At 34.6% G+C, this 26,521-nt stretch overlaps 1 protein-coding gene across 1 annotated transcript in view; it reads left to right on the top strand.

Annotated features, from left to right (window-relative positions):
- LOC117336469 (CD82 antigen-like) overlaps positions 1-26,521 on the top strand; it is a 68,159-nt gene that overhangs the window by 15,661 nt on the left and 25,977 nt on the right. The window contains exon 2 of the mRNA XM_033897019.1: positions 10,178-10,317. Within this exon, the coding sequence (XP_033752910.1) occupies positions 10,258-10,317 (60 nt within the window). The 5' untranslated portion in view covers positions 10,178-10,257. The remainder of the gene's footprint in view (positions 1-10,177; positions 10,318-26,521) is intronic.

Genomic DNA, 26,521 nt, shown 5'->3' with positions numbered 1-26,521 from the left:
CTAATATACAAAGTTAACACATATAGGAGCCTGTGGTACTAATATACAAAGTTAACACATATAGGAGCCTGTGGTACTAATATACAAAGTTAACACATATAGGAGTCTGTGGTACTAATATACAAAGTTAACACATATAGGAGTCTGTGGTACTAATATACAAAGTTAACACATATACCTGGAGCCTGTGGTACTAATATACAAAGTTAACACATATAGGAGCCTGTGGTACTAATATACGAAGTTAACACATATAGGAGTCTGTGGTACTAATATACGAAGTTAACACATATAGGAGTCTGTGGTACTAATATACGAAGTTGGTAGTTAATATAGGAGTCTGTGGTACTAATATACGAAGTTAACACATATAGGAGCCTGTAGTACTAATATACAAAGTTAACACATATAGGAGTCTGTGGTACTAATATACGAAGTTAACACATATAGGAGTCTGTGGTACTAATATACGAAGTTGGTAGTTAATATAGGAGTCTGTGGTACTAATATACGAAGTTGGTAGTTAATATAGGAGTCTGTGGTACTAATATACAAAGTTAACACATATAGGAGTCTGTGGTACTAATATACGAAGTTGGTAGTTAATATAGGAGCCTGTGGTACTAATATACGAATTTAACACATATAGGAGCCTGTAGTACTAATATACAAAGTTAACACATATAGGAGCCTGTGGTACTAATATACAAAGTTAACACATATAGGAGTCTGTGGTACTAATATACAAAGTTAACACATATAGGAGCCTGTAGTACTAATATACAAAGTTAACACATATAGGAGCCTGTGGTACTAATATACAAAGTTAACACATATAGGAGTCTGTGGTACTAATATACAAAGTTAACACATATAGGAGCCTGTGGTACTAATATACAAAGTTAACACATATAGGAGTCTGTGGTACTAATATACAAAGTTAACACATATAGGAGTCTGTGGTACTAATATACAAAGTTAACACATATAGGAGTCTGTGGTACTAATATACAAAGTTAACACATATAGGAGCCTGTGGTACTAATATACAAAGTTAACACATATAGGAGCCTGTGGTACTAATATACGAAGTTAACACATATAGGAGTCTGCGGTACAAATGATATTATCAAAGTAGCAGCTAAAATATCTTGTAAATGGTTGTTGAATCATTTTTAGCTCACCTGCCCGAAGGGCAAGTGAGCTTATGCCGTGGCGCGGCGTCCGTCGTCCGTCCGGCCGTCTGGCCGTCCGGCCGTCCGTCCGGCGTCAACTTTTCCATTCAAGCAACTTCTTCTCAATAACCAAAAGGCCCAGAGACCTAATATTGGGCCTGTAGCATGCTGGGGTGAAGGGCTACCAAGTTTGTTCAAATGAATAACGTTGACCTTCATTCAAGGTCACAGGGGTCAAAAAGGCTAAAATCTTTAAACGACTTCTTCTCAATAACCAAGAGTCCCAGGGAGTTGATATTAGGTCTGTAGCATGCTGGGGTGAAGGGCTACCAAGTTTGTTCAAATGAATGACCTTGACTTTCATTCAAGGTCACAGGGGTCAAATATGCTAAAATAAAATTAAACGACTTCTTCTAAATAGCCAAAAGACCCAGGGACTTGATATTGGGTCTGTAGCATGCTGGGGTGAAGGGCTACCAAGTTTGTTCAAATGAATGACCTTGACCTTCATTCAAGGTCACAGGAGTCAAAAAGGCTAAAATCTTTAAACGACTTCTTCTCAATAACCAACAGATCCAGAGACCTAATATTTGGCCTGCAGCATGCTAGAGTGAAGGGCTCCCAAGTTTGTTCAAATGAATGACCTTGACCTTCATTCAAGGTCACAGGAGTCAAAAAGGCTAAAATCTTTAAACGACTTCTTCTCAATAACCAAGAGGCCCAGGGAGTTGATATTTGGTCTGTAGTATGCTGGGGTGAAGGGCTACCAAGTTTGTTCAAATGAATGACCTTGATCTTCATTCAAGGTCACAGGAGTCAAAAAGGCTAAAATCTTTAAATGACTTCTTCTCAATAACCAACAGATCCAGAGACCTAATATTTGGCCTGCAGCATGCTAGGGTGAAGGGCTCCCAAGTTTGTTCAAATGAATGACCTTGACCTTCATTCAAGGTCACAGGAGTCAAAAAGGCTAAAATCTTTAAATGACTTCTTCTCAATAACCAAGAGGCCCAGGGAGTTGATATTGGGTCTGTAGCATGCTGGGGTAAAGGGCTACCAAGTTTGTTCAAATGAATGACCTTGACCTTCATTCAAGGTCACAGGAGTCAAAAAGGCTAAAATCTTTAAACAACTTCTTCTCAATAACCAAGAGTCCCAGAGACCTAATATTTGGCCTGTAGCATGCTGGGGTGAAGGGCTCCCAAGTTTGTTCAAATGAATGACCTTGATCTTCATTCAAGGTCACAGGAGTCAAAAAGGCTGAAATCTTTAAACGACTTCTTCTCAATAACCAAGAGGCCCAGGGAGTTGATATTGGGTCTGTAGCATGCTGGGGTAAAGGGCTACCAAGTTTGTTCAAATGAATGACCTTGATCTTTATTCAAGGTCACAGGAGTCAAAAAGGCTAAAATCTTTAAACGACTTCTTCTCAATAACCAACAGTTCCAGGGAGTTGATATTGGGTCTGTAGCATGCTGGGGTGAAGGGCTACCTAGTTTGTTCAAATGAATGACCTTGACCTTCATTCAATGTCACAGGAGTCAAAAAGGCTAAAATCTTTAAACGACTTCTTCTCAATAACCAAGAGTCCCAGGGAGTTGATATTAGGTCTGTAGCATGCTTGGGTAAAGGGCTACCAAGTTTGTTGAAATGAATGACCCTGACTCGCATTCAAGGTCACGTCGATCAAGTATGCTCAAATCTTTAAATGACTTTTAGTGAAAAGCCAAAGTGCAGAGAGACATTATTATATTGGTCCTGTAGCATGCTTTCAAATAACTGAAGGATCCATATATGAAAAGATCACTGCATTGCAGGTGAGCGATTTGGGCCCATTGGGCCCTTGTTTGTTTGTTCTTTCACTAGTAATTATAATCATATAACTGTATATGGAATGGGAGTACAGACTTTAAATGGATATGAATACAAATTGAGGCTGCAAATATCTTGTTTTGTTATATTAATTTTGTAATGTGTAACACAAACTGTTTAAAATCTAGGAAACACAGAAATATAATATCTATGGTTATCATCAATATCATTATAACCATTTACAATGTGTTCTATGTTATATTTATACCTCCAGAGAATATATCGTTCTCTATGACATGGTTTACTTCTAATAAGTTTTCCTGCGTCAGGTTTCATAATTAAATTGATTGATTTCAATTCAACAAACCCAAGGGTCCCATCACAGAGTTGATAACAATGATATCAAATTATAATAAAATATCACAGATAAATACATACATATTAAAAACAATGCTAAGAAAATAGGAATATGTGGCATAATAATATAAAAACATTTGCTTTTAGGGCGAGTAAAGTATTCATTTAACTATAATCAAATTCACATCATTTCTGTTATAAGTTCTTACTGCACACTAAATAGTGCATTTTTGGACATTTTTAAGCCTTCTAGGTGGATAAATAAATTGTAAAATCATAGAACATTTTCTCTCAAAGCTAAAACATGTCTTTTTTTCTAAAAATGGACATGCATGCCATCAGCCCACGAATAGATGTATATACATTTTTTCTAAAAAATGTACAGTCAATCACCGTATATATATAATGTTAAAATGGAAGCAGATTTCCAGATATTGTTGTCTGCTTTCCAACTTAGAAGACAGATTAAAATGTCAAAGGTCGATCACCAGGTGTGTGGTTTTATATGCTTATTATCCAATACTTTAACATACAAGTTTATAATCTTCCTCAGTTTGATAAATCATCAGATCGAGACTTAAAGACATATATGTGACAGTGAGCCAGATATTGATTCAGTCCCCTGCTTGGAACAAAGTTGGGAAAACTAGTTTTGCTTTGTTTCCTTCATCATATTATCTTTTCTGGGCTACCGTACATTGAGTACTAGTAATGGAAATTCATAATTTTTATAAAACATTGTTTTGATAATTATTTTTGAAAATCAAGCGTATATTTGTTAAGGAAATACTATGAAATGAATCATTTTGCTTGTTCTGTTGTGTGTTAAATTTTATGAGTTGATATTGGACTTGAGTCAATAAAAAAGGATGATTGATTTATTAGAATTTATTTTATGTGATCTTATTATATACTAATTACTTTACAAATTTTAACATTATAAACACTTAATTATGAAAGAGCTTTCTAAAATTGTATAGAAGGAAAATTTGTTTGTCAGAAGATTAAATTGTTTGAAGGATTTAATTTTATATAGAGCATATAGGGATAAAATTATATGTTGAAGGAAAAATTAAAAAAAATTAATATAGTCCCCTTTAATGGCCATATATAATGTATAGCAGTAATCAAAATGAGAGAAATGTATAAAAATGATGTTTATAAATTTTCTTCTTTATAACAAAATCTTCCTGTGTAATATTATAACATTTACATAATCCTTATGTAACAGTTATTGTTAACATTCAATTAGCTTTAGTGTTGATCATGATATGTTACATATATAACAAAGTAAAAAGTTCTATCGAGCTCAGTAGGTAATCACATTCAAAGGGTAAGAACAATAACAAGATCATTTTAATTTTTTTGCTAAGTGCCATCATTTATACTGTTTTGATGGATAATCAGGTTAACAGAGATCAAGAATTATATAAATTAAATTCCTGAGATTTTGAATATATAACAGAGGTGCATGCATATGAATTCTGCTTCAATTATATATACATTTTGCTTTACTGATCTACAGAATGATAGCCAAGAAACATTGCAGGACATTATGCTTTATAAGTTTATGAGGATGTGTTTGTGTTGAGCCATGAGGATGTGAACTGGGTGGAAATTAGTGCATCAAGCATTTTAAGATGTACTTGTACATATAAGGATCACTTGAACAAACTTATAAGTGGTGACCTAGGTCTCTTATGTTTGGTTCCTTATAGATAAATTCAATACATGGCCGAACCCTCAATCCCAATCACTAACTTTGACTTACAATGTGTGATGCATATCTAGCGTAAAGTAACAATTGTGTATAAGGTGCATATGATATACACCTGCCATGCCCAGAACTTTTTTTGTTGTTGTGAATAGCTGACATACGATGCGCATATTCCAAGCATTGATATTCCCGACTCGCCCAACTTACGCCAACCCGTGCATGCAAGGGGCACTCTCAACAAATGCCAAGCATAAGGGTTATACTTTGTGTACGGTTACAGCCCTTTGTGGATGGCAAAGCCTGTGCCAGATAATACTATGTGATGACTACAGATTGCCTCCAGGACTTTACTATGTTGTAATATGAACATCTACACATTGCCACACAGTTCTTGATAATGTTATCTAACAGTTGTACATGTCCACCTGGCATAAATGACAGAGAAATGAAATTTGATTAATTTAGGTATGAATTAAAGATGTGTCACTGGAAACATATTGCAAGTGTTTGACATAATTCATGTTTTATTCAAGATGGAATAAATTTGTATACATATATACATATTATGGTGTTCAGGTGTAATTGCTGTTAACATTGTAATCCTATGTCGGTGTGGACACAAGCTTAAGCCTGTGGTATGTATCATTGATGAAAATTCATTTACAGTAAATGTTTTTTCACATGAGCACTGATCTTAAACTAATATATACATGTACACAAAAAATCTTAAGAAACACCAACAGCCCGTTGTAGGATCAATTCAACTGAGGTTTTCCTTCATTTACACACAGGCCACATATATCTAGAGGTTTACCTAGTGATCTATGGCATGGTCTCTGTAAGCATTTTGCATATAGGCCACAGATCTAGAGGTTTACCTAGTGATCTATGGCATGGTCTCTGTAAGCATTTTGCATATAGGCCACAGATCTAGAGGTTTACCTAGTGATCTATGACATGGTCTCTGTAAGCATTTACACACAGGCCACAGATCTAGAAGTTTACCCAGTGATCTATGACATGGTCTCTGTAAGCATTTTGCATATAGGCCACAGATCTAGAGGTTTACCTAGTGATCTATGGCATGGTCTCTGTAAGCATTTTGCATATAGGCCACAGATCTAGAGGTTTACCTAGTGATCTATGGCATGGTCTCTGTAAGCATTTACACACAGGCCACATATCTAGAGGTTTACCTAGTGATCTATGGCATGGTCTCTGTAAGCATTTACACACAGGCCACAGATCTAGAAGTTTACCCAGTGATCTATGACATGGGCTCTGTAAGCATTTACATATAGGCCACAGATCTAGAGGTTTACCTAGTGATCTATGGCATGGTCTCTGTAAGCATTTAGATATAGGCCACATATCTAAAGGTTTACCCAGTGATCTATGGCATGGTCTAGATCTCTGTACATGTAAGCATTTACACACATGCACAGGCCACATATCTAAAGGTTTACCCAGTGATCTATGGCACAGGGTGTCAGTAGATTTTAGAGTAGCTGGCACAATAGAAATAGTAGGTGGCACCATGTGTGCCAAAGGCACGCAGCCAACAGCGAGGCTGAAGGCGTCGCGGGGGGAGAGTATGAGAGGGGGCATGGCCCCCTATGATAAGGGGGGTATGGGGGGGTCTCCCCCAGGAAAATTTTAATCAAAGAGGCCAGATATGGGTTTTCCCACTATATAACAGTAGTTTTTGGAAATAATTTAGCAATAAAAAAATGCACTTTTTACTTTTTTGCATGTACATTTTTTATATATATATTTATTGTAAAACTTCTGAGTGTACGAACTGGTGTTTTTGTTTTATTTAGAAGTTTTTGTGAAGAATTAATGATATCTGTACAGTCATGTCTTGTGTCATTTTTAATAGAAAGGTCACAGTTCCAAAACATGTAACTGAAACTGAACATCTTAAAAAACGCAAATTAAAGAAAAATGATATATAAAACACGAAATACATTATTAAAGGCTGTGATTTTACTTCTTTATTGTGTGCGTAATAATTTTAATTCATTACGCCGATTCTGTGTCAGTAAGTTATGTAGTGTGACCCAACTACATGACAATCACGTCAGACGTTGGTAATCATCTCTCTTCAGAGGATCGCACTCCATAGTTAATCATACGGTTATATTGTACCGTTGTGCGACGACGAACAGTTCAAATGCATCTAAATAACATACCCTTTTGTTTTTTCCTTGAAGAGACTTCAAAAAAGTCGTTTATTCGTTTCATGATGAACCGGAAGCATGTGCTTGTAACTCATGGTCAGTCAGACGTTTTTATCGCTGCGCGAAAAAAGCATCACACACAATACCTAGATTAACATTGATCGGTGTCGTGAAGAAGCTTGTTGTTTTCTTCCTACGGTGTTTTGACAGCATGGACTAGTGAACGATGAGTAATCATTGAACATTATATAAATAAGGTTGTGTTTTATTTGTTTCCCAAACTCCCCAAAGTCAGAATACGTTTCACAACATTTTAATATGTAAGTAGACATCTGAAAGTAGCCGGCGCCGGGAGCAAAGTAGCCGGTGAAAGGCGCCGGTCGCCGGCTTATTTTGAACACCGTGATGGCATGGTCTCTGTAAGCATTTACATATAGGCCACATATCTAGAGGTTTACCCAGTGATCTATATGGCATGGTCTCTGTAAGCATTTACACACAGGCCACAGATCTAAAGGTTTACCTAGTGATCTATGGCATGGTCTCTGTAAGCATTTACACACAGGCCACAGATCTAGAGGTTTACCTAGTGATCTATGGCATGGTCTCTGTAAGCATTTACACACAGGCCACATATCTAGAGGTTTACCTAGTGATCTATGGCATGGTCTCTGTAAGCATTTACATATAGGCCCCAGATCTAGAGGTTTACCCAGTGATCTATGGCATGGTCTCTGTAAGCATTTACACATAGGCCACAGATCTAGAGGTTTACCTAGTGATCTATGGCATGGTCTCTAAGCATTTATATATAGGCCACAGATCTAGAGGTTTACCTAGTGATCTATGGCATGGTCTCTGTAAGCATTTACATATAGGCCACAGATCTAGAGGTTTACCCAGTGATCTATGGCATGGTCTCTGTAAGCATTTACACACAGGCCACAGATCTAGAGGTTTACCTAGTGATTTATGGCATGGTCTCTAAGCATTTAGATATAGGCCACAGATCTAGAGGTTTACCTAGTGATCTATGGCATGGTCTCTGTAAGCATTTACATATAGGCCACATATCTAGAGGTTTACCTAGTGATCTATGGCATGGTCTCTGTAAGCATTTACACACAGGCCACAGATCTAGAGGTTTACCCAGTGATCTATGGCATGGTCTCTGTAAGCATTTACACACAGGCCACAGATCTAGAGGTTTACCTAGTGATCTATGGCATGGTCTCTGTAAGCATTTACACACAGGCCACAGATCTAGAGGTTTACCCAGTGATCTATATATGGCATGGTTAAATTGATTTCATATCCATCTCAACTTCAGACTTAAATTTCTTTAGTTTTCTAGACAACTTTACATTTGAATTTCATTGGATTTCATTTGATTTTAGACATTTTAACATTGGTGAGTTTAAACAGCTGTTTTTAAATTACACAGAATTCCGTCATATCACCTTTTGTTTAAATGCTGTATAAGTTTTATTTGTCCCACAAAAACTTTTGTGTAGAAATACTTTTCCAGGTTACTTAAATTGTTTTAATTAAAAAAAAAAAAAAATGTTATGTGAATTATATTTATCAATGTCAAGTTATTTTAAACAGCGCACTTGCATCATTGCCTACTGAGTTGAGCTGGTGCATGTTTTGAGATTTTCCAACACCTACATTGGTTAATGTTTATATTACTAGTGATGAAAATGGGCATCCGCAGAAGGTCCTGTGCCTGTGGGAAAAATGAATTTGGAAAGAATACAGAATTTTACATGAAATAATAATAATGATAAGGAAACTGACTGTAAAAGGGATTTTTAAAGGCTATATTGAAGATATACTTAGATTTAGAAGTGAAGCAATGAATTAAACTGGTTAGACTGGTGATGTAATTAATTAGCCTACCCATGTCAAATTGCACTGATAATGAAAGTGTTAGCAGGATGCTATTTCCCTTCAATAAATAATACATTGAGTCATATCATAATACACAAGTCAGCTTACACCATTTAATACAGGGTAGATTAGTTAATGGTACATCATGATCATATCAGGATTGTTTAAGCATGGTTGGGAATGTGTCATTTGAGATAGATGATTTTGTGTAAAAACTAAGTGTCATTTTCATTGCAATTATATTGATCATGATATTGACAATTTTAATGTTGTGTGCTTCAGGCTGGTTTTAAATCATTTATCCTATATATATATATATAGACTGTTTTATGTATCTTGGTGTAAAATTTCTGTGATAAGGATTGTCAGGTGTTTAGAACAGATATTGAATTATATGTATAGTGTACCTAAAGTGTTTACAATGATAAAAAAAACTTAAGTAAGGAGGATCCAATTGAGTCAGACGAGAGGTTTTTGTTCCAGTTTAATTGCTTAGCAGAGATACATACTGTACATATGGATATCGATGACTTCAGGCACTGTTGCTTTTGTCTTAAAATGCCAGCGTTGCTGATCACTACCTGTATAAAATACCTTGTTGTGAAGGTTACCTGTGTGCTGTATATATAAATGTAGGTAAAGTTTAATATGATTACTCACTATTGATTACACTGTCTGTACAGTTACCTTGTTATGTAGGATTTGTTATGGAATTAATTTGCCTTCACAGTTCAATGGTGCTTGTAGCTGCATTGATAATTGAGTTATTTTCCCTTTTAAAATAATGTACTGTTGGTAGACAAAGTTTGTAGTGCAGGATGGATATGTGCTTACAATTCCACAGAGCTGTGAGCCATAGAACTCCATGTGCTAATGCTGAAATTGATTTTTAGCTCAATACTGTAGCACTATAACACTAGTGGTTTGGTTCAAAATTGACAGCATTTCAAGAGATGCCTTAATTTATAACCATTTGTAGAACTAATTAACACAATTAAACAGATGATAATTAAAACTGTTGTTGTCTTATATTTTTGCAGATTGAGCTCGCCACTAGATAGATAGTTGACCTGGTTTTCTGTTGGATTTACTGTGTCTAGAATCTCCTTGAATCCTCAACATGAGTTGCTGTGCCGGAATAGCCAGGGCGCTGCTCATCATCTTCAACATTGTCTTCTGGGTAAACACACTGATCAATTCTCTGGCACAGATATGTGCTTAAGGATGTATGCTACTGTAAATCTCTTTTCCAAAAGAGTTTGACATCAAACCTATAAATGCCATTCATCAATGGTAATTCTATCAGCTTAGATTATTAATTGATGACATTGTTAAGAAGACCATTAAACTGCAGGCATGGAATGATTATGTTAAAAACTATACTGATCGAAAGCTATAATTTTGATAACTCTACCATATAAGATAGCCTACTTTAAGTGATTTAGGCAATTAAAACTGTGCATACAAGATATTACATTTTCTATGATGGATGCTCCAGTTCATCATGAGCTAAATAATAATTATAAATGTATATTATTATACCATCTGTACACCACCTAAGATGTTAACTATATGTTTTATCTAGTCAATTTTAAGACCTCTTAAATTATCTAGTCAGCTAAAAGTCATATTTATCTCGTCAACTGCAAGGCATCTTTATCTGGTCAACTATAAGTCATCTTTATCTGGTCAACTATAAGTCATCTTTATATAGTCAACAATAATACATTTTTATCTAGTCAACTATAAGACATCTTTATCTATATCATCAGCTATAAGACATCTTTATCTAGTCAACTATGAGACATCTTTATCTAGTCAGTTATAAGACATCTTTATCTAGTCAACTATAAGACATCTTTATCTAGTCAACTATGAGACATCTTTATCTAGTCAACTATAAGACATCTTTATCTAGTCAACTATAAGACATCTTTATCTAGTCAACTATAAGACATCTTTATCTAGTCAACTATGAGACATCTTTATCTAGTCAACTATAAGACATCTTTATCTAGTCAACTATAAGACATCTTTATCTAGCCAGCTATAAGACATCTTTATCTAGTCAGCTATAAGACATCTTTATCTAGTCAACTATAAGACATCTTTATCTAGTCAACTATAAGACATCTTTATCTAGCCAGCTATAAGACATCTTTATCTAGTCAGCTTTATAAGACATCTTTATCTAGTCAACTATAAGACATCTTTATCTAGTCAGCTATAAGACATCTTTATCTAGTCAGTTATAAGACATCTTTATCTAGTCAACTATGAGACATCTTTATCAAGTCAGCTATTTTAATCTAGTCAGCTATTAGACATCTTTATAGTCAGGCCTAAGACGTCTTTATCCCTATCGTGTCCCACTACAGGGTAGGGAGTGAATGCCTTAGTACCTCGTAACCCACCACTTTACTAATGATTCCAGGCTGAAACAGTTGTTGGGAACACACCACAGCTATATATCCTCCATCTTTACACCCAAAAACCTATTTTTGAAATATTGGTGTGTTGGGGCTTAATAATTCATCTGTGTGATGGTGTTCACAGTGCAAAGGATTCCACAGATTTTCAGTATTGACGCAAGGTCTTGAAAGGTTCTGGTAAATTGTTTTTAGAAACTGACTTGAATGATAAGAGAGACCTGCAGGCTTCAAGAAATGTTATTACTTCATTTCAGAGTAATACAAAATTATATAAAACCAATTTAAGATCAGGGGAAAATCCTTTAACAAAGCCATTTTTATATGCACTGAAGTTTTATAATACATATAGCTTTGTATAATTTGTATTGTAATCAAATGGATATACTTTGTATCTGCCCAGTGTATGTTTGTCCACAGTGATGAGTTGGCTGTTTTGTCAGTGATAAGTTGTCCGACCAGTTTAAGGACAAGCTCTGTCCATATATCATGTCTATACATGGACACAGAAAACATCAATAACTACTTGTGTTTCTCAATACAATGGTCTGGTTCTGTCTGCAGGTATATATATACTGTAGCTATATATAGGTTGTCTTCAAGCCTTTTAAAAAAATGCCATGGACTATTTTTTTTAATAAATGGCTTTGAATTCCTTTTCTGTCTCAGATATATATATCTCATTAAATTAAAACACTTTAATATATTTAAATTTTTGTCTGCGGGAGACTAATTTATAGAAAGGTTTTCCTTTTCTTGAAGCTGTTGATTTAGGAAGAAAATTAATTGCTATGTTAATGTGCAGCTTTATTAATTATAAATGCAGCATGACTGAATTTCAGCCAGAATTTCGTGTTAAGGATTTGTGTTTTGTTTACCATTTAAAATGTTCTGTTTTGATATAACAATAAACATCATAAAAAAACCGAAGAGAAAATGTATGTGTTAGATTTAGTGTCAATGTTTCCTGGTGGGCTAAGTTGCACCTGGCATATACAGGAATGTGGTGTATTAGTTCCTGCTTGGTATATATACATTTACAGTAGCCGATCGCTAGATGATCAGGTATCTCACACCTCCTAGTTCAAGTAAGGCCTTTGGTAGAATGCCATTTGTACCTGACACCCTTCATTACTTTTTCCAGAGAAGGTGCAAAGGGCATTCAGAGGAGCTGTATGTCTACAGGGTTGGTTAGGGAAGTTAAGGCGGTCTCTTAAATGTCTCTCAATCTGTCAATGACAAATGCCAGAAACATTGGTACAAAGGTCATCCTGAGCCACAGGAAATCCAGGGGCAATATTGATACATTTATTCTGTTGGTTAAAGGTTATTTTGGAAACAGAAAACACAAATACAGCAATAGTAGTCCCAACATCACATGTTTTCTCTCTCCACTGTTGCTGACAGGTCCGTGTTGTTATTAGAGGCAGGGAATGTATGTAAACATAGATGTTACTGTATATATATATATACTCGCGATCGTATTGTATAAACAAATACCATCATCTCCGGATCCATTGCTTCTGTTTCCCCATATATTGTTGTCGTTTCTCGACTGTTTATTTTCCTATACTTTTCATTTCTGTGCTTATTTCCCTATACTTTTTTTGTTGTTTCTCTATTGTTTCCTTAGACTTTTGTCATTTGTAGCTGATTTCTCCTATCTCTGCTATCACCATTCATATTTCTTATAACATTCTACAGTACAAATTATCAAAAAAAAAATTAGGTATTTAAATTAATTCTAGCTGATGACAAAGTCACTCTTAGGGCATGATGATGATGAGTTCACCTAGGAGAGGCTGTGTGCCATGTATCAACAAGTAGGTCTGACCTTTATTTTGATCTTTGACCCATGAGAGACTGTAATTTGCTAGCTGTATGGCCAGCAATATGAAAGTTTGTTTTTGTTATTGTAAATAATCACTTGACTGAATTCTGTTAACTCGGGATCCCTCTAGTTTGAAACTTAGGAATCTAGAATTGCATGCATGGACATACCTTAACAGACAAATATTTGATAGAGCTCAATTTTATTATTAATTTTAATTTTCTAGAGACGGATTGCTATTTGTCTTTTTCTGTTTATAGTTTTTTCTGAAGGACCTGTCTGGTTTGAAGTTGGAGTGTATGGCCAACTATAAAAAGTAGTATAGTTACATATCAATGAACCTATGATATAAATGGGGGGGGGGGGTTATAGACCAAACGTCCCAGTAGGTGGCGAATTGTAGTAATCCAGACTGATCTGCTTAGGTTTCACCTAAAATCCAGGTAATAAGTGCATAACAATGGTGAGCCCAATACGGAGATTCATTCAATGGTCCGATTTATTGGAGAGCGCTGTTGACATGTTTCGGCTATACCCTATACCCGAAACATGTCAACAACGCTCTCCAATAAATTGCACCATTGATTGAATCTCTGTGTGGGGATCACTGTTTTTATGCACTTATGATATAAATTGTACATATAATTATTTGTACTTTCTACTAGTAATTAGTACAATTTATATTGTTACACCATTGCAGGGAAATTGGTCGGGGACTTTGTACAGTACTATTAATATGTACTTTAAGAATGACACGTACACTCAAGGAAAGTAACTCATGCTCTATCCACTTCCTCTCTATTTCACAAACATCTTACACTTAATTTCTTGCAGATGATAAATACTTCTCTGCTACCATTGGTTGTCTATACCTATATAGATACCGAATTATTTTACTGCAAGCTTAAACCCATGTTAGGAGTAAATACTGTATTTGACTTAATAAGCGCGCCTGCCTAATAAGGGCGCCCCTACCTTTTTTCAAGGAAATAAATCTTTGACTGAGTGTCAAAATGGTGTTCAAAAGTAGTAATTCATGTGAAAAGTATCTTCAGCAAATTAAGCAACTGGAACACAAGTTTTCGCCAGATTTTGTCTATTCCTACAGATGACAGACAGACATGTCAGTGCAAAGAACACCCAAAACTAAACATACATACAAATTATAACTTACCATCTTTATTTGAAGATAAAGTAAAAGACTTCATTCTTGTTGATAAATAACTTTTGTTCAGAACAGAAAGCTAGTTAAAGACATTGTAAATCAATTATTAGGTCAAAGAAAACGATGTCTGATGTGATCTGGGAAATCACCTGTATCTATAAATAGAACACAAAAGAGTTCCATTTGAACATAAATGGTGGAACACACGTTCTCTGGTTTAAAGATCAGCTGGCATGGTTTACAAGTTTACAGGAATATTTAAGTGATGTTTAAGCTTAAAATATGATAATGAATAGATATCTTCATCTGGAATATTTTTATGACTGAATATTTTACCGTTTCCACAGCCTTGGGTATTCTGCTATAAGATATAGTCTGTTTCATAAAACTTCAGAATAACTACATGTAATCTTAATAAGGGCGCCCCCACTGTCAATTTCCCCGCGCCCTGCGCCATTATTAGGTCAAATACAGTATGTCACCAGATGTCTCCCAATCTGGAAGTCAACCCACATCTTATAGTTACCAAAAAATAGGCATACATATATAGATTCTGTCAAAACAAGATCTCTTTAATAACTGATGGGGCTGGTTGAACTTGTACCCACATATTTTATTAATCACTTGATATTTTCAGTAGTGGCATGTAACGATAATTTTTGCTTTGAATTGTACACATGTACATAGATATTAGTTATAATAATAGTTTTATATACCACTTTATCACAGCAGCATAGCCGTCTAAAAGTGGTTCACAAAAATAGTAAATTGAAGTAGATGGAGTATTGCTGCAGGTTTCCCACTAAAAATAAAGACAAAAATGAAATGCCACATCCAATGTGAGAATTTGGCAAGTAAAATGTATTCAATGTGTGGTTTTGATGGAATTCTGAAAAATGTAACATAAATGATATATTGTATTAATCTGTTAATGAGAAAGTTAATTAAGTGGTACATGTATAACAAAACTCTGAGTTATGTCTAACAAGTTTTAATTACAACCATAATAGTACGGTTGATCCTTACTAATTTACATATTAGGTAGATATAGGCATTTCACTAAATTAGAAAATTACCAACAGAATCTGCAAGCACCAGCCCGTTGTATTTGTTGGGTTACCTCCTGGACCTATCAGCAGGCCCGTTATATTTGTAGGATTATCTGGACCGACCAGCAGGCCCGTTATATTTGTAGGATTACCTGGACCTACCAGCAGACTCGTTATATTTGTAGGATTACCTGGACCTACCAGCAGACTCGTTATATTTGTAGGATTACCTGGACCTACCAGCAGGCTCGTTATATTTGTTGGGTTATCTGGACCGACCAGCAGGCCCGTTATATTTGTAGGATTACCTGGACCTACCAGCAAACTCGTTATATTTGTAGGATTACCTGGACCTACCAGCAGACTCGTTATATTTGTAGGATTACCTGGACCGACCAGTAGGCCCGTTTATCATTATCCCCTCGCACGTTGAGTCTTTAATCAATTACTTAATTAGATGACTGTGTATTCAAATTTTCTATAAAATGAATAAATTTTCAGTGGCTGTCAAATTATTTTTGTTTAAGTTTAATTGAAAATAGAATTTAAATTTAATTGAAAATAAAATTTGCCCAACATATCTAGGATTTTTTATGAATTAAATGTGTTACAACTGACATCCTTATTATGCAAGTATTACACAAAATTTGTTTGATCTAAATTACAAGAAAATATCAAACTTTTGGATCAATATTGAAAAAGTACAATAGATTTTTGGTTCAGTTGATGTTTATATATATTAATCAATCATTTTGATTGTCATCCCATCACTTAAAGTGCTTCAGTTTCTGACTTCAATCATATACACACTGTATCACATGCATGATCATATGATCATTACAACATCAAAATATATACATGTACATACTTTTATAGTTTGCTGTTATATACAGGCCCCTGAGACCTTTAAGTTGCTGTACTAGAGATGTACATGTGAGAGTTATGCAGTCAACAACAGTTGTTGTAGAGGAATCGTGTAAATATCTATTTCTGTACAGGATGACTGGTAATTATATATAATGGGTTTCAACCAGTATATGTATATCTACTTTCTAAATTTATCGGTGATAAATACATGTTTCATAACAAGCCCTCCACTTGAGGGTCTGCGGGAATATCAACATATATTACATACCCTGGGGCCAGAAAAGGGTACAGACAGAATGTATCTGTGATAATGTCAACTTTATCATATCTAAATTATCTCAAATTACAACTCTCTTAATTTGGCCTAGGTTTAAGGTGATCTTTTCTCATCAAATCATTGTATCAAATGATCAGTGTATCCAGCGATCAGTGTATCAAATGATCATTGTATTAAATGATCATTGTATTAAATGATCATTGTATTAATGATCAGTGTATCAAATGATCAGTGTATCAAACGATCAGTGTATCAAACTATCAGTGTATCAAACGATCATTGTATCAAACGATCAGTGTATCAAACGATCAGTGAATCAAATGATCAGTGTATCAAATGATCAGTGTATCAAATGATCATTGTATCAAGCGATCAGTGTATCAAATGATCAGTGTATTAAATGATAAGTGTATCAAATGATCATGCAGTGTATCAAATGATCAGTGTATCAAACGATCAGTGTATCAAATGATCAGTGTATCAAACGATCAGTGTATCAAATGATCAGTGTATTAAATGATCAGTGTATCAAACGATCAGTGTATCAAATGATCAGTGTATCAAACGATCAGTGTATCAAACTATCAGTGTATCAATGCAAACGGTCAGTGTATTAAGTTTGGGATATATTCTGTATAACATCAGTTAGTGTTTGAAGGTTTGGGGTGTATTCTGTATAATATCAATAGATGTTTGAAGGTTTGGGATGTTTTCTATATAATATCAGTAAGTGTTTGAAGGTTTGGGATGTTTTCTATATAATATCAGTAAGTGTTTGAAGGTTTGGGGTGTATTCTGTATAACATCAGTAAGTGTTTGAAGGTTTGGGGTGTATATTCTGTAACATCAGTAAGTGTTTGAAGGTTTGGTATGTATATTCTGTAACATCAATAAGTGTTTGAAGGTTTGGGGTGTATTCTGTATAACATCAGTAAGTGTTTGAAGGTTTGGGGTGTATTCTGTATAACATCAGTAAGTGTTTGAAGGTTTGGGGTGTATTCTGTATAACATCAGTAAGTGTTTGAAGGTTTGGGGTGTATTCTGTATAACATCAGTAAGTGTTTGAAGGTTTGGTATGTATATTCTGTAACATCAGTAAGTGTTTGAAGGTTTGGTATGTATATTCTGTAACATCAGTAAGTGTTTGGGGTGTATTCTGTATAACATCAGTAAGTGTTTGGGGTGTATTCTGTATAACATCAGTAAGTGTTTGAAGGTTTGGGGTGTATTCTGACTATAACATCAGTAAGTGTTTGGGGTGTATTCTGTGTAACATAAGTAAGTGTTTGAAGGTTTGGTATGTATATTCTGTAACATCAGTAAGTGTTTGAAGGTTTGGTATGTATATTCTGTAACATCAGTAAGTGTTTGAAGGTTTGGTATGTATATTCTGTAACATCAGTAAGTGTTTGAAGGTTTGGGGTGTATTCTGTATAACATCAGTAAGTGTTTGAAGGTTTGGGTGTATTCTGTATAACATCAATAAGTGTTTGAAGGTTTGGGGTGTATTCTGACTATAACATCAGTAAGTGTTTGGGGTGTATTCTGTGTAACATCAGTAAGTGTTTGAAGGTTTGGTAAGTATATTCTGTAACATCAGTAAGTGTTTGAAGGTTTGGGGTGTATTCTGTATAACATCAGTAAGTGTTTGAAGGTTTGGTATGTATATTCTGTATACCATCAGTAAGTGTTTGAAACTGTACCCCTTTAGTCATGGTCAATTGGTATCTGTACTGGAGCAGGATGCCATGCCACTCGGCTATAAATGGGTTGTAGTGTTATAACACATTGTAAACTGTATGACTCTCAAACCTCTCAGTGTGTCTTGGTTTATATATAGCTGATAGATATTTCTGTATAAAAAGGTAATATGAAACAGGAAATTAAGTTATGATTTGACATGTTGAATGTTGAATATATCCAATGAAATGTAGAAATCATTGCACTCTCTCACATCCAAACTATGATGTTGCAACATAGCTCTGATTGAAACTTCAAACAAATATATGGCAGTGAGTGTTAACTGGCCACTTCCATGTTAAGTTGAATGTAAGTTCCAATTTAACATTGATTGACATGCTCTTTCAGGGACAACATCCGAGGCAGAGAAGAACAATTTCATGATTGCACTATATATGGTCATTTGGGCTCTGACTCATGACCAGTAAATATAAACATGTAATATATGATTGTATATAGATGTATAGCACAAAGAATAGAATATAATCTATTCAAAATCCATTGTGATATGCTATAGTTTCAAATTTAAATCCAAAATACATGTAGTAATAGTTTACCTACATTGATTTTGTAAATGGAGGGAAAAAAATCATATTTTTTGGTATAGATGAAATCTAATTTGAATATTATTGAAAATTAGTTAGAACCACTGTTAATTGAAACATAATCAACAAAACACCCATAGATTGGAAAGTTGTTTCCTTTTGAGCGTTGTGTTTTAAATTTGGAGCCTGGAATTATAGGGTTGTGGGAGCTAGGTTGATGGACCAGCACACCTTAGACCACATGTGTGTGATTTATTATAGCCTGGTGTCTATTTCTGAAGTAGTCACTTTCAGATGAATTGAACAAACTGCAGAAATAAACATCTCGATCATCAATCCACTGGAGACTGTTATTGTTTTGATATATATTGTGACCTAAAGTCAGAATGTAACCAATTTTTGAACTTTAATAATTCATATATAGCAGCTGTTTATGTTAGAATAATTGTCCTGGGAATACCAAATATATGCTGTAGTTTTCTGTGGCTGCCAGCTATAGTTAGACATGGTTGATTGTCAGGGTTTTCAGTAGTAGAAGTACAAGGACATGGTTGATTGTCAGGGTTTTCAGTAGTAGCAGTAAGAGGACATGGTTGATTGTCAGGGTTTTCAGTAGTAGAAGTACGAGGACATGGTTGATTGAAGCTCTGGGAACCTGCTGCTCCACTGATAGGACTAAAGTCACTGGGTTTACAGTGCTGATACGTGTATCACCCGATGACAACATGTAATATTCATGTGTTTGTGAGCTTCTGTAGATCTGTAGACTACACATTGACACTAATACACCAGGCATTATGTTATATGGCACATTCAACTATAGATATAGTAACCTTTAATCTGTACCGGTATTTGTCAACATTCATCAGCTGAATAAATAGATTCTGTATTTATGTTAACAGTCAGCTATATTTAATTGTTTTCTGTATTCTTCATCAAATTCCCAATGAAATCTGCACGCAGCATTATAGGAATTGGGAAGACTGGTTTACTCGTTGTCAGTATAATATGACCGGGTGGAGTGTCCTGCTGGGTTGTCTTCCACATTATGCTTCAATAAGGTAACACTATAAAGTCAATATCATCAGTTGAATGCTATTGCAGACTCCCGAAACACACATATGCTATACACACATGCATCTTCCACTTATTTACGTGACAGCATCCTTAAATGGCCGTAGCTGATAGGACATAAAACAATACTAAACCGAACCAAATCAATGAAATGCAGACATCTTGATATTTTTGAGAGCCTCAGATGAAGTCAAGATTATGCTCATTCACATAAACTTCAACTGTATATGGATAAATCATTTGTCTACTTAGTATATATAAAGTCGTTTGAGCTGCATTGGGTAAAATTTCAATCAGGTTCCAAGCCTTCCAAGATAAGGGTATTGAATTTTTAAGGAGAATATACACGTATATGCAGTCAATATATTTCTCAGGGTACCAGCTCAGGTATTCATTAAAAGTTAGTTAATTATTGATCTTGCAGATCATTGCAACAATGTTATTGTGTTTTCGATGTTCATTGATATCACTGTATAATCAGCATGCTTTGTAGGTCAGACAACAGACTCAGGTACACTGATCTAAAACATGGTGTTGGTGTGTTGTACACTGAGTATCGTTATATCAGATAGGACTGTGATGACAACACGCCTGTGTAATGGTGCCACGTAAACCCTGTTTTAAGTGTAAAATAATTGCTGCAGTGTCTTCAGCTCTCCCAGGAAAAGTGTTAGTCTCCACGCCTAGACTGCAGGTCGAGATCTGTGGTATGCAAAACACATATTTTGGCAACCACTTCATTAAGTGATTTGCATATATTTTTTATACAATGGTTATGTACATATGAGATATCTATAAATCATTATACAATGCGGTGACTATATAATTAAAATTATTTTGTTTACAACAGAAAGGTTTTTAGCAGTATGGCGAGATCCAAACTCTCAATCCCTTTTAAATATCCAATCAGTGATACAGCAGTCAGGAGTATTTCCCCATTAGTAATGGAGAATGTGAAGATACGGAGCTGTACAATGTAATGAGTTGAGCTGCTAGCTTGTAGTGTCCTCTATATGTAGGTCCCATACATATAGATCTGTTCAGATAGATACACAGGAGACATTTGAGTTACAAATATATATTGAGGCCTTTGTATTCCACTTCTTACAGTCCCTGAATATCAATGTTTGATTTAAATACATGTATCAAGGTTCATGTCTACTCACAGGTTAAATATTTTAAGTATATACCATGTGATAGCTGGTTCACATGAAAATTAAAATTGAGGTCAAAGTCATTTCCTAAAGGTCAAGGTTAAATATAGCTAGTGAAGGTCCCAGGAAATGGTCCCAGGAAATGTACATTTACTGGGTTTTGATTAATGCTATTGCATGATAACATTACATTGTGTTTTCCATAAGGTTATATGTATGTTTAAAGCCGTTGCAGTTTGACAGGTCTTGCGATATGAACTGATTTAGTATTCATATATACACAGCATTCATATTGGCATTGCCTGCCAGAACTGCCATACACTATATAATATATACAATAAAATTGTAACTGGTAGGCCTCCCCTTCTCCTCCCGATAGATCCCCTTAGGGTGTAAAAAACTACAAAATTTAGGTGAAGCAATAAAATGTATAAACATTGGTGAAGTAATGGCAGTAGTATTTGAGTGGGAATCAAAATCAATAAGAGACTAAGTGATTGTGTGTGTGTAATGGTTGTGAGTGCCAGACAGATGATCATGAAAAAGGGTTTTTGTAAAGGTCAGGGGGGCTTTGCATCGTTTCTTATACAATTCTTCCATCAGCTGTATTGAATAATACATTTATGTTGTCAAAATGCAAAGAAAACCAAACAATTGAGGGAAATTATAATTTTACACAAAGCATCCAATTTGGCTAAGAAAAGATGAGTTCCCAGCTGTGGAAGACATTTTTAGAGTTTGATCTTAAAATTCCTTTAAACAAAGTTCCAAGGTATCAATTTATACATGTATTCTTATAAAAAAAATCTTAGAAGAATAAGTAAAATATAAGCGAGCAGGAAGTTATGTCACTTTATTTTAGACTTCAGAGGAGTTAATACATACTATCTCTTGATCATTTAATGACTCTGATGTTCAAATTATGAGATCTAAAACTTCAATACATAAATACCTGCTTGTTGGACACAGATCAATATTCATTATATATATTACAGTATTGGAAGTACGTACATATATCAGAATCTGATCTGTCCCTGGGTACATATCTGTTCCTATGTACATATGTCAGAGTCTGTCCCCACAGCTGCAGTCTGTCCACAGTCTGTCCCCACAGTCTGTCCCCAGAATCTGTACCCAGAGTGATCTGTCCCTGGGTATGGATATATATATATATATAGACCATGGGTCAATGTAACCATGAAAGATCCCCATTCCACATGTACACCTCATAGATATTCATGTACATATACAATGACTGACAATTATGAAATGAGCAAAATCATATTGATCAGGATTGCATCCAGGTAATTATAAACTCCAAATAAATGTACCAAACTGCCATAGCAGTGTCCCTACATCATACTGGGTAGTTATGAACTCTGAACCTCCCAAAGTGACATGATTAAGTGTCCTTATCGACTGGGTAATTATTAGCTCCATTAATCCTTACATCATACTGGGTAATTATAAGCTCCAATCCTTATTACATCATACTGGGTAATTATAAGCTCCAGTAATCCTTACATCATACTGGGTAATTATAAGCTCCAATCCTTACATCATACTGGGTAATTATAAGCTCCAATCCTTACACCATACTGGGTAATTATAAGCTCCAGTCCTTACACCATACTGGGTAATTATAAGCTCCAGTCCTTACACCATACTGGGTAATTATAAGCTCCAGTCCTTACATCATACTGGGTAATTATAAGCTCCAGTCCTTACACCATACTGGGTAATTATAAGCTCCAATCCTTACACCATACTGGGTAATTATAAGCTCCAGTCCTTACACGTACATGCACCATACTGGGTAATTATAAGCTCCAGTCCTTACACCATACTGGGTAATTATAAGCTCCAGTCCTTACATCATACTGGGTAATTATAAGCTCCAATCCTTATTACATCATACTGGGTAATTATAAGCTCCAATCCTTACATCATACTGGGTAATTATAAGCTCCAATCCTTATTACACCATACTGGGTAATTATAAGCTCCAATCCTTCCCCTGCGAAACGATTATGAATAATTCATGAACATTCATGAATTATTCATGAACTTAGTTCATGAATATTCTTGATTTGTTCATGAACATTTTCATGAAATTCATGAACTTAAAACTTCATGAATATTTTTTTGAAATTATGTTCATGAACATTCATGAATTATATCAAAAAGTTTTGGATTCATGAAATCATCATAGTTCATGAATGTTCATGAACATTTCCATACATGATAATTCATGAATCCTTCATGAACTTAAAAATATGATGAATACTCATGAATGAAATACTCATGAATATTCATGAACTTAAAACTATGATGAATGTTCATGAATGAAATATTTCATGAACATTCATTAATCCTGAAATCAAGATTTTCATTCATAAAATCATCATGTTTCATGAATATTCATGAACTATTCTATTCATGATAATTCATGATTAATTCATGAGTTATGAACTTATTTAGAAAATGAATTTGCATGCATTTTACCACTTAATTTCATCAAAGTTTGTCATGAACTGTATCACTATGCATGTTTGACAATATCCTTGTAGTCCTTCCATTAAAAATTGCATTCAAATGGATCCATCACTTGTTTCAAAATTCATAACTGCTTGAAATGAGTATATTTACACAATCATTTGGATGGAAAATCCTTTTAATATTCTTCAGATAAGAGTGATTTATTTTCATTATTGCATTAATTCTCATTGCACATATGATGTGTGTTTGAACAATTTAGTTAAATGGGCAATGCAATTTAAGAAATGCCAAAGCTATTTGAATATTATGTGCACTATGTAAATTTAGGTCACATGCATGGTGATTGATTTTATGTTAATTCTTACCTATAAACAGGTTGACATATTTCCAGAGTTGAATATTTCATTTCCTGGTAGTGTTGTATTGATCATGAAACAGGTATGAAAGATAAGTACTTGCCTTCATTTGTAAAATAACATGTTATTCATCTCTGTGAGAAAAGCCTCATGGCTGCCATGTATTGGAACTCTCCTGCTAGAAGTTTTTGGGCGGGAAAAATTTGGCGGGAAAATTTGGCCGGAAATTTGAAGTTTTCTTATTGTTTCCTTATTCTTCTTTAAGCCAACATCAAAATTGTAATATAGACATGGAATTAAATTTAAAACTTTTTAGATATTAAGTTTGTTATTCAATTTAAAATGTAAGGTATTTTTTTATTCAAGAAAATGTTCAATTTTAAGGTCAAATTCTCATTCATTAAAGTTCTTCAAAATTCATTACTATTTTATTCATTTTGATGAATTTTAATGAATATCATCAATGCATGAAAATTCATGAATAGTTCATAATCACATAATATTCTCATTCATTAAAGTTCTTCAAAATTCATTATCAACTGTTCTTACTATTTCATTCATTTTGATGAATTTTAATGAATATCATCTATGCATGAAAGTTCATGAATAGTTCATAATCACATATGATGAACTATCATGAATCTTAATGAATTTGTAAAATTATTCATAAAAGTTCATGAAGAGTTCATGAGAGGTATCTGATGAATATTCATGAACAGTATTCTTGAAAGTTCATGAATGATTCATGAACATTCATGAACTCATGAATATCATCTCGCAGGGGTTATTTACACCATACTGGGTAATTATAAGCTCCAATCATTATACATCATACTGCCCAATTATATGCTTCAATCCTTACATCATACTGGGTAATTATAAGCTCCAGTCAATACTGTAAATCACTTATATTTCGCGTGGGATTTATTTTCGCGTTAATTCGCGAGGAGAGTCAAACGCGAATTCCAATCCCTCGCGAATATTTGTATAAGAATGACAAGAATACTAATTTAAGTGGCGTCCATTTTGAATCTATCGTAATCTTTAGTTGGTGAGCAAACATCACCGTTAAAGTAATGATAGAATGATAGATTATATACTTATATCAGAGTGTGTTTTTATATCACAAAACACCAAAATTTCACACACAAAAAACCCCACTGAACACTGATATTGTGGTTGAACTCGGACTTAATTAACTTCTAGACGACATTTTACATATAGTTAATTTAAGTACAATATGTACTAGGATCACGGATGGTCACCCGGAATACGTCGTACGTTATTACCCACGCTGTTGTAAGTTATGTAAGGTTACATGTATACATAGCACTTCACATCGCTTGATTCTCGAAAAGATATTTACCATAACAAAGTTGAAATCAAACAAATTATTTATTTAATTCAAACATTCAGAGCAAATAATCGCTTAGAGTATAAATCATTAGCAATAGACTGTCCCGAGAACTGTTCATCGGTATCACTATATACACACGTACGTTAATTATACAATGTATGTTAACTCACAACCTATTGTAGTCCCGTCATCTTCCAGGCATTCTTAATGACACCGCCTTTGTAAGCCATTTAGAATGTATACAGGTACGGTAAATACAATTCAGTATGTCCAGACACCGATATCACATGATTGAATCACATGACTTTTCTTGTACCATCACATGACGCTCATAGACAAAATGGCTACCAACACGGAAAAATCGCTGATCTGTTAACATCATTTGCGAATTTAAAGTCAATATGAGATCAGTGATTTACAGTATACATCATACTGGGTAATTATAACCTCAAATCCTTACATCATACTGGGTAATTATAAGCTCCAATCCTTACATCATACTGGGTAATTATAAGCTCCAGTCCTTACACCATACTGGGTAATTATAAGCTCCAATCCTTACACCATACTGGGTAATTATAAGCTCCAATCCTAACACCATACTGGGTAATTATAAGCTCCAGTCCTTACATCATACTGGGTAATTATAAGCTCCAGTCCTTACATCATACTGGGTAATTATAAGCTCCAGTCCTTACATCATACTGGGTAATTATAAGCTCCAATCCTTACATCATACTGGGTAATTATAAGCTCCAGTCCTTACACCATACTGGGTAATTATAAGCTCCAATCCTTACATCATACTGGGTAATCATATAAGCTCCAATCCTTACAATCATACTGGGTAATTACAAGCTCCAATCCTTACATCATACTGGGTAATTATAAGCTCAAATCCTTACACCATACTGGGTAATTATAAGCTCCATTAATCCTTACATCATACTGGGTAATTATAAGCTCCAGTCCTTACATCATACTGGGTAATTATAAACTCAAATCCAGTAACGTCATACTGGGTAATTATAAGCTCCAATC

The sequence above is a fragment of the Pecten maximus genome, chromosome 10 (genome assembly GCF_902652985.1).
Source record: "Pecten maximus chromosome 10, xPecMax1.1, whole genome shotgun sequence".
Taxonomy (NCBI): Eukaryota; Metazoa; Mollusca; class Bivalvia; order Pectinida; family Pectinidae; genus Pecten; species Pecten maximus.
The sequence above is the reverse complement of the archived record's forward strand: the minus strand, read 5'-3'. Positions and strand labels throughout refer to the sequence as shown.